Consider the following 10,818-nt stretch of genomic DNA (forward strand, 5'->3'; position numbering starts at 1 on the left):
GCACCTATCCTAAAAAGTAAATTTTATTATTTTGGAAAGTCTAAACCCATAGTTACTAATTTGAAACTCACTTAATCTATAAATTGATTAAAACAATACTAATACTAATTAAAGAAAACATGAAAAAAACCCAAAAATAAAAAAATAACAAATACTAAAATTAAAGTAAAAATCCACAACCTGAGCCATTCAAAAAACGCAAACATAACGTACATCGAAAATAAAAATTAAATAACTGCCCCGCGTTTATAAAACGCAAACGTAACGTACATTAAAAATAAAATAAAAATTAAATAATTACCCCACGTTTAATAAATGCAAACGTAACATAAATAAAAAATAAGAATTAAATAACTACCATGCGTTTAAAAAACGCAAACATAAATCAAAAATAAAAATTAAATAACTACATCGCGTTTAAAAAACGCAAACATAACGTACATTAAAAATAAAAATTAAATAACTACACCGCGTTTAATAAATTCAAACGTAACGTAAATCAAAAATAAAAATTAAATAACTACCCTGCATTTAAAAAACGCAAACGTAAATCAAAAATAAAAATTAAATTACAACCCTCGCAACCATGACGACACTAGGGATGTAGTGTTTCATGCCTTAGCATTTTGCCTCCTCAGCTCCACCCTACAGTATTTCATACATATCATATAGATTTTATAGCATAACAGCTCAGAACGCATCTAATAATTCACTCAAAATCAATTAAATATACAAATTTTTCATTGCATAACAATAAATTACAATTTACATTAAATTTTCAAGCTGTCACAAAAATAACAAATAACATATTTGATGTTATTATTATTATTATTATTGAGGATAGGAGTTCACGGACATGATTGGTATTATACCTGGATACGATTGATTGATTATTATTATTGTTATTATTATGAGCAAACATGATCTTATAACAAATTGAGTTAATTACATAGTTAGTCCCTGTAGTTTGCACAAAGTAACATACCTAGGTACTAATAGTTTAAAATCACATTCTAGGGTATTAACTTTTAATTATTAACGTTTCGGGGTATTAACGTTATTTGCAGGTTTAAAAACACATTCTATTAGTACCTAAGTATGTTAACTTGTGCAAACCACATGGCCTAAATATGTTAATACCCTAGAAGTTAATACCTCCAAATGTTACAAAATGAAAAGTTAATACCATAGAAGGTGATTTTAAACTATTAGTACCTAAGTATATTATTTTGTGCAAACCACAGGTACTAACTATGTAATTAACTCTAACAAATTTAACTAGTTTTTTTATATCGCGCGTTGCGGCGAAACCGAGCAAATGATAATGTAAAACAAACGTGATTTGAAAGTAAAGCATGTTGTTTAGAAAGTCAAACCATTAGAACGATTTAGTTTATCATCGTACTGTTTTATGATACCAAATAAATACTTTATTTTGAGTATAACCTCATTTTAACAAAACTTATAACGGAATGTCAGAGAAAGAAATCAAACACAACTATGTACTTAGGTTTTTAGAAAAAAAGTTATAAACGTAATTTATTGAAGAAGTATCAAATTAATCGATAAATTAATATATGTTAAAACAGAATAAAAAACAATTATTAAAAAAAAGTAAAGGAAATAGATGTTAAAAAAATATGTTATTAAAAGTAAATATAATAATAAACTATTATAATATATTAAATAATAAAATAATAAAAACTATATATTATTATAAAAATAAAATTACTATTAATCGTTATTCGAAATCAATATATATAATAGAGGTATTATTATACTTATACATGCAACTATCCTAAAAAGTAAATTTTATTTTTTTGGAAAGTATAAACACCTATTTACTAATTTGAAAGTCACTTAATCAATAGATCAATTAAAACAAGGGTAAATTACTTTTGGACTCAAATAGTTAGAAACATGGTTATAGGAACTCAAGGCGATACACATTTTGATTTTGGACTCAAGTAGTTAAAATCGCTAAAACATAGAGACTCAAAAGTAATTTACCCTTAAAACAACAACAACAATAATAATAATAATAATAATAATAATAATAATAATAATAATAATAATAATAATAATAATAATAATAATAATTAAAGAAAACACATGAAAAAAAAAGTAAAAGAAAAAAGACCACGTTAGTCGTCTTCATTATCACGGCAAACAAAGCTGATCATTTGATTTTCAATTTCATCCACCTGCTACTTTCATTTCTCTCTCTCTCCACCCCTTCAACATACACAACTCTCTGTTCTCCCGATAAACCATCAAAATTCACCCACTTTGTCGGTGAAATTCATCTGTTTTCCCGATAAACTTTCATCTTTCATTCTCAATTTCTCTCAAAGAATCTAAAATCGATCTCAACTGATTCAAATTCCATAATCCTACGTTTCAAATCCTCTGTTTCTTTCACAATTCGATTTAAACAATTAGGGTTTCTACTTTCTAGTTCTGTTGTTCTCAATTATCAAATTCTCTCAATTCGAGTTTACTAGATTCCTGCCGGTTTATCAAATTCTCCCAATTTCAGCGGTTTGATTCGTAAGATACAGAATGTGTATAAATTAGGTTATTTTGATCAATTGAAGTTCTGCTTCTGTTTCTGTTTCTGTTTCTGTTTCATCCGATCGATCATACAGTGGCTGCAAGTGTTAAATTTATTGCATGCTTTGGTGAGAACAGGTTGGTGTGAAACTGTGAATCTAGGGTTTTTGTTTGTTGTGAAAAAGGGGTTTTTATAATGTTGAAACAGACGGTGAACTCGAAAATGCCGAATGTGAAAAGATGTAAATTGGATGAAGTTGATAGTGAAGAAACGGAAGATGATTATCATTCAGATATTGAATTTGTTGCAATTAATAATAATAATAATGATGATGATGATGGGTTTTTGGATTATAATAATGCTGTTAATAGTTGGCGCACTGGAGTTCCATACATACCTGGTGAATTTGAATTGAAGTTAAATATGTCTTCGAGTGGTCGGGTTGCGGCTCGGCCTTTGCGGTTTACTGATTCGGGTACGGGGAGGAAGAAGAAGACGAAGAAGAAGAAGCGGGGGAATCCGGGTTCGGATAAGTTGGTGTCAAAGAGACAGTGTGTAGTGAGGAATAATGTTGATAAAGTTGTGGAGAATAAGAAGGGGTTTTATAGAGTTGAGGATTTTCTCAAGGGAGATATTGTTTGGGCCAAATTCTCAAATAAGTCCGCCGCTTGGCCCGCTATTGTGATTGACCCGATCCACGAAGCGCCGAAAGCTGTATTGAAGGCTTGTGTTGCGGGCGCGCTTTGTGTGATGTTTTATGGGTATTCAAAGAGAGGTCAAAGGGTAGTTTGTCTTTCCTTGCTTTAATGTTTTTTTGTTTCTCATTGTTTTATTGATATATGATATTGATATATACACAATGAAGATGCTTATGAAAATTGAGTTTATTTTAATAATGAAAAGATGTAGTTTATGGTCTAATTTATGTGGCTTTTGTGTTAGGATTATGGATGGATTAAGGATGGGATGATATTTCCGTTTTTGGACTACATGGAAAGGTGTGTACTTTAATGCTTATTATACAAGTGTGTCTTTGAGCTATATCTTAAATGAGACCTTAGACTATAAAGACTTTTAATCAACTAATTATATGTTCAGGTTAACGGGACAAACTAAATTATATGGCTGCAAGCCCGATGCTTTCCGTAAGGCAATAGAAGAGGCGTACTTAGCCGAGAATGGATATTTAAACTCAAGGTTTGTAGACAAGGAGGAATGTTCTACAACGCCTGATGTTGTTAAGATTCCGGTTGATAATGTTTCTGATCAGCTTCAGGAGTCAAGTCACCGTAGTAGTAAGGCAAGTTGTTTTACACATTTTTTCTTCACTAATTCTTAACGCATTCATATTAATTTTCACGGACATTGCTTGTTTAAAAAACGCGAGGCACTCCGAGGCTTTTTGATCCCAAACGCCAACGCGCACATCACGTATGAAAGGTGTACGTATATGTACAGCCAAATAAGCTTTATTTACAACTAGAAGCTGCATATTACGTTATAAACTTATTTATCAAATAATTTTCTTCTAATTTACAAAACTACATGAGGTGTGCCTTTTTGCCCCGTATGTGCTTTCCTCAGCGTCTCGCGCATCAGGCGCCGCACCTTTTTAGGATAAGGGAGATTGCTTATGTCATGTCACAGTAGTACTCTGTTGCTCCTGTTTTTAGTGCCGTCATAAGTTTATTATATGTTTAATTTTATTTAAAGCTCAGATTTTAGATCACCAGCAATGAAGTCAAAGGTTTTGATTAGGATAATGTCATATATAGGTGTTTTTGTAACCAAAATTATCTATTCCTAAGTTTGAAAATAGTGATGCTTCTACAGTTTCACTTATTGAGTTATTGGTAAAGTTTTGGGTGTACTGCTGCAACCAGAAAGTTCAGGATTTTCATTCACTTATTGAGTTAATGAAAAATGTTTAAAACGTCATAGTCATAACTGACGCAAATCAAGAAAAATGGACTAGAGGTTAAAATGTGCAATTGTGTCATCTTAGAAAATTGGGAAAATTGTGTCTGAACAGATTCAGAACCCTAAAGCAGATTTATTAACATTAAGAAATCTGCTATTTTTTACTTTCTTTTATACAAGTTCTTCATTAGATTTCATAACTAATTTCTTGTTGCGTATGTTTATAATTGATGAGGTATTTAAATTTGTGACACTTTTAATTTGAAACAGAATTTTCAGTAGCTCTAATTTGAATTTTTCCCCCATTAACAACAATATCAGGAATAGTTAAATTTATACTATGTAATTAACTATATTAAAATTTTAATGTATGATTTCTTTAAAAACTCTTAATTTTGAAAGTCAGAACATTTATATATAAAGTATTGATGTGTTTTAGAATAGCTTCAAGGATAGAATAGTCTTCTTAATATATATTTTTATATTAACTGAAATTTTATATACTATGTAATTGACTGAAATTTTATATCAAATATAATTCTGTATTTGTAGGTGATCAGGTTAGTTTATTTGAGGGAGTAGCTCGTTCTATTATTGAAGTTTAGTGTTTTGTTATAGAAAAACAAAACAGAATTAAAGGACCAAATTCGAGCAAAATCGGTCAAATTTGGTCAAAGTCGTTCAAATTGGTCAAAATCGGTCAAATTGGTCAAGATCTTTGATGTATTTGAAAAATTATACTTAATAATCTGATCTGATTAATAAGTTTGAAAAAGTACATATAAAATTTTGAAAATTTTCTCTATATATAGGTTTGGAAAAAAATACTTATATAATTCTAATCTGACTAATTGCTAGTCAGTACCCCACCGCCCGACTAGCGCCTAGCGATTTTTACAACAATGCATAGGCCCGACCCTTATGGACATACTAACCCGGTTCTCAACCTTTAAATAAATCCCATCTGATTGTAAAACTCTTAAGACAAAACAACAAGCAAGAATTGTTAGTGCAGCCATTTGACACATGTAATTCGTTGGACCAAGCCATGTAATCATGTGTGTTCGTTCTATTTTGTCTGTTATCATTTCATTCTACAGTTCTAACAGAATCTTACCGTTCAGTTTTGATACCTACAAAGATGGCTTGAATTCATCAGTCTTTATTCTTTTGCAGAGTTCCCATAACAAGAAGGAGAAACGATCTTGTACCAGTTGTGGTTTGTTTTTTCGCATGAAGAAATCCAAAGGAATAACATCTCAACAGGACACTTTATGTCAACATTGTTCAAAGGTTTATACCATATTATGATAACGGCACTACTCATTATTTCTTAAACGTTCTCCATTTTTTGCCCATATAACATCCTTACTAAAATGGCAGTTGCGGAAATTTAATCAATATTGTGGCAGTTGCGATGGTTGTGATATATGGATACATGCAGAGTGCGCCAATGTTTCCAGCAATGTTCTTAAGGTATTTATCTGATTTTTGATAATGATTTTCTTTACTTTTTTATATTTATTTTAACATAACTATATCACATGAAGGATCTTAAGAAGATCAACTATTACTCCCCAACATGCAAAGGCGAATCTAGCGTTGAGCAACCGGTTGTAAATAAACCGAAACCAAAACACAGGTATCAGTAATTTTATGATGTTTTTTTTTTCTGTTAAAGTTACTTGATGATGTCAAATATATATTTAACAGATCTACTGAGAGTAGCGATCAGAGTGTGTTGCCTGACAAAATACGCGTCATTTGTAATGGCATGGAAGGGATTTATTATACTAAATATCACCAGTAAGACCCAATTGACTTGATCAACTGCACTTATAATTTATTAAAATGCTGCTGTTTTTGAGTTAATATTAAGTTCTCTTTCATTTTCTCGCAGAGTCGAGTGTACGTGTGGTTCATGTGGAACGAGAAAGCAATCACTTGGTGAATGGGAAAGACATTCTGGTTCTAGAGCGAAAAAGTGGAAAGTCAGCATTAGAGTCAAGGATTCTATGATACCACTGGAGAAAATGGTTTGTACCACTTACTTTTATATTATATTGTTCCCAATGTTGTTATTTATATCTATATTAATTTTTTATTAACTTTCAATATTGCAGCTTACAGGGCATAATGTAAATCCTGTTAAGGTTAATTCAGCTGTAACTTTAGATGAAAAAAAGTTGTTTTCATTTCTACAAGGTAATTATATTCTTTGTGTTGGTTCTTATTTTTTTTAATTAAATACTTATATACATACCGTTGTTTGTCTAGAAGCCAAAAGTTAATTACCAAAATAACTAGAAACTTTCCCAAACTTACAGAGAAATATGAGCCTGTTAATCCACGATGGACAACCGAAAGATGTGCTATTTGTAGATGGGAAGAGGATTACGAATCAAACGCAATTATTATCTGCAACAGGTCTTCCTAATGTTTTGAATATTGTTAGAATATTGTAATTTTTATAATACATTAATACCCCGAGCTTTTTGTGCGTTGGAACAGATGTCAGATAGCCGTTCATCAAGAATGCTATGGTGTTAGAGGTACCCATGATTTCACATCTTGGATTTGTAGAGCATGCGAAACACCTGAGATTGAGAGACAGTGTTGCCTCTGCCCAATTAAAGGCATGTCCTTTACTTTTATATTCAAGTAAAATGTCGTTTTCGTCCCTGAGGTTTGGTCAGTTTTGTGACTTTCGTCCAAAGGTTTGTTTTTCTGCATCTGGATCCAAAAGGTTTGAAATCTTGCCATCTTCATCCGGCTCATTAACTCCATCCATTTTTCTCGTTAAGTCAGGGGTATTTCCGTCTTTTTTGTTAACTTAAAGGGCAATTCGGTTTTTTTTTTCAATTTATGTAAAAAGACCGAATATCCCTGAAAAAGTCTGAATTGCCCTTTAAGTTAACAAAAAAGACGGAAATACCCCCCGACTTAACAGAGAAAAATGGATGGAGTTAACGAGCCGGTTGAAAATAGCAAGATTCAAACATTTTGGATCCAGATGCGAAAAAACAATGCAAAACTAGCCAAACCTCAGGGATGAAAATGGCATTTTACTCTTTATATTCATTAACATAGTTTTTTTTTTGTAAATGTTGTTTTTGACTTCGTACTATGTTACTACAGGTGGTGCTCTGAAGCCAACTGATATAGACACTTTGTGGGTTCATGTTATCTGTGCATGGCTCCGGCCTGAAGTTGCTTTTTCAAGTGTTGAAAAAATGGAACCTGCAACTAGACTTCTTCACATTCCACCTGATTCTTTTATGAAGGTAGGAATATTAGCATTTTAATTTAATTAAACAATACAATATCATCTAATTGTTCTCGTTTTTTGGTAAATTTCAGGCATGTGTCATTTGCCAACAGGTTCATGGTTCTTGCATAAAGTGTTGCAAGTGCACTACTTACTTTCATGCAATGTGTGCTTCAAGAGCCGGGTACTGTGTGGAGGTAGGTTATACAGATGTAAATGTAGTTCTTATGAGTTATGATACCGCTAATGTATTGACATTATCAGTAAATTCATCATTTCGTCCCTGAGGTTTGGCCAGTTTTTCGACTTTCGTCCAAAGGTTTGTTTTTCAGTATCTGGATTCAAAAGGTTTGAAATCTTGCCATTTTTATCCGGCTCGTTAACTCCATCCATTTTTCTTCGTTAAGTCGGGGGTATTTTCGTCTTTTTTGTTAACTTAAAGGGCAATTCGGTCTTTTTCACTTTATGTACAAGCATTTAGCATAATGTGCAAGTATTCACTCAAAGGGCAATTCGATCTTTTTCACTTTATGTACGAAAATACCTCTGAATTAATGGAGAAAAGTGGATGGAGTCAACGAGGCGGATGAAAATGGCAAGATTTCAAACCTTTTGGATCAAGATGCAGAGAAACAAACCTTTGGATGAAAGTCGCAAAACCGGCCAAACCTCAAGGTCCTTCTAATATCTTCCGATGGGCAAATAGGCCCCAAATATGCAGCTGCATTCATCGGAGAAGATTGGGACAAGGACAAAAATGACATTTTACTCTTTATAAAATAACTTGTTTACTCATTATCTCCCTCAAATATGCAGCTGCATTCATCGGAGAAGAGTGGGAAATATAGCACCAAATGGACTCCATACTGTGCTGTCCACAAGTAATGCTACAACTTCTCATTCCCATTTATCTTCATGTTTAAACTTTATGTATTTTTTGTTGAATTTTTTGTACAAACTCTGTTCAAATATACATATTAGATATGAAACTGAAACAAAAACGATTGATCATTAGACATTAGTTGCTAAGTGCATGTGTTATTCCCTCGATTTCGGTGCAGAACACCAGCAGATACCGGCATTGTCATCAAGACATCATTAGAGGTATTTTGTGCTAAGGGGTTTCTTGAAAAGCGGCATCAGAAACAGCGTTTCAGGGCTTCAAGGATCCTATTGGGTATGGAAAGGGAACTCTCTGGTTCATCAATGGTAGAGTATGATGAGCATGAACCAATATCTGCTGCCAGGTGTCACGTTTACAATAAATCTCGTACCAAGGTAGATCACGCTAAACATATCATTTTCTTACATTGTTATTGTTAGGTTTATTTGGTACTCATTTATTACATATACTTCGTTGAAGGGAGAGAAGGAGGCACGGTTTCATCGGCTAATGGGGCCGATCCAGCATTCCATAGATGAGATAGATTGCTTAAATACGCAAACAGTAAGTGTCATTTTGTTACTTCTTTTCATTTAATGTGAAATTGTCAAAAAGGTTCTCAAATTCTTTTTAAATTCATAAAATGTTACTATTTCTACAGTCAGGCGAAGTATAGAAGGGGCGGGAGGGGGCGCCCGACCCCCCGAACTTTTCGCTCAGTAGTGTTATATATGTAGTTTTCGTGTAGAAATTTTTGGGTATATACGTTTTCGACCCTCTGGTTCTATAGAAATTTTTTGGTATATACGTTTTCGACCCCCCTGTCATTCGGGTCAAGCTTCGCCACTGTCTACAGTCAGATCAATCGTAGTATATAGTAATATATTTCAATTAAAAGTGTCTGTTTATCTCTGTGGCAGAAGTGAATGATTTAGCTTGTTTGTTATATGTAGGAAACTGAAGATTTAAGTAATTTATATACGTTCAAGGAGAAACTTGCCCGTTTGCAGGTATACCCTTCACCTTGTTCAATATTACCTTCTGGGCCTCTATATGTTTCTCTAACTGCTCTGTTTTAATCCAGAGGACCGAGAAAACCCGTGTCTGTTTTGGCAGATCTGGAATACACGGGTGGGGCCTGTTTGCCCGTCGGAAGATATTAGAAGGAGAAATGGTACTTGCATGTTCAAGTCATTTTGGAATAATGTACATAAATTCTTGCTTTTTGTGGTTACGAATGACCTATTTTCTGTAGGTCCTTGAATATCGCGGTGAGCAGGTAAGGCGCAGTGTTGCGGACTTGAGGGAGATACGGTATCGATCTGAAGGCAAGGATTGTTATGTAAGTAAACTTAATTTATCTGATCTTTCTTCTTTACTAATAGTCGAAACACTTGTATAAAATTTATATGCTTTATGTTATGTTCTAATTTTATGGGTCAATGGTGTTTTTGTTGCAAAAGTGATCGGTTTTTTCTGCAGCTCTTTAAGGTCAGCGATAACCTTGTAATCGACGCCACAAATAAGGGGAATATAGCGCGATTAATCAACCATTCGGTATGATTCCACAAATAAATGTCACTAAACTATCTTCTGTCCATTTTTGTTGACTTCTTACAAAAAGTATTTTGGTCAGTAACTGATAGCCCGTTTTTCATTGCAGTGCATGCCAAACTGCTATGCAAGGATTTTGAGCATGGGTGCAAATGAGAGCCGGATAGTTCTAATAGCCAAAACCGATGTACCAGCTGGTGATGAGTTAACGTACGTCTTTTTCCGACTCATGTGTTCATTTGTTTAGCTCCTATTCTTTCATGAACTATTCGCTTAAGGTCAAAGATTCAGGTCAACTGGTTAACTCACTGTACATTAATTGTGTAACTTTTGCAACAGGTATGACTACAAATTTGATCAAGATGAGCAGGATGAACTTAAAGTCCCATGCTTATGTAGAGCCCCTAACTGTAGATATTTCATGAATTAGTTTCATACCGACAACATACCAGTTTTATACAAAAGAGAGTATACCCATCTCTTGCCATTGGAAGAGCTTACAAGTTCTTTTTTTTTTTTTTTTTTTTTTTGCTGTATATCTAACAGTCTTTCTCTTGTTTCTTTCTTTACAGCATTGAATAGTTTTTTTTGTTTATAAATTGTTTAGTTACCGGTTATTGAGCTTCCCGCTTTTGCACA

The 10,818-nt window shown here is 33.1% G+C and overlaps 1 protein-coding gene across 1 annotated transcript; it reads left to right on the plus strand.

Annotated features, from left to right (window-relative positions):
* Nucleotides 1-2,192: 2,192 nt before the first annotated feature.
* On the plus strand, nt 2,193-10,818 carry LOC110937538 (histone-lysine N-methyltransferase ATX3). Its single transcript, XM_022179967.2, has 22 exons — nt 2,193-3,337; nt 3,497-3,552; nt 3,653-3,854; nt 5,651-5,767; nt 5,858-5,950; nt 6,025-6,116; nt 6,188-6,280; nt 6,375-6,510; nt 6,598-6,679; nt 6,802-6,901; nt 6,986-7,110; nt 7,613-7,758; nt 7,835-7,939; nt 8,559-8,623; nt 8,804-9,020; nt 9,106-9,189; nt 9,579-9,635; nt 9,710-9,799; nt 9,881-9,967; nt 10,108-10,182; nt 10,289-10,389; nt 10,519-10,818. Exons 1-22 carry the CDS (start codon nt 2,750-2,752, stop codon nt 10,607-10,609), a joined length of 2,802 nt encoding a protein of 933 aa, XP_022035659.1. The 5' UTR covers nt 2,193-2,749; the 3' UTR covers nt 10,610-10,818.

The sequence above is a fragment of the Helianthus annuus genome, chromosome 4 (assembly GCF_002127325.2).
Source record: "Helianthus annuus cultivar XRQ/B chromosome 4, HanXRQr2.0-SUNRISE, whole genome shotgun sequence".
Lineage (NCBI taxonomy): Eukaryota > Viridiplantae > Streptophyta > Magnoliopsida > Asterales > Asteraceae > Helianthus > Helianthus annuus.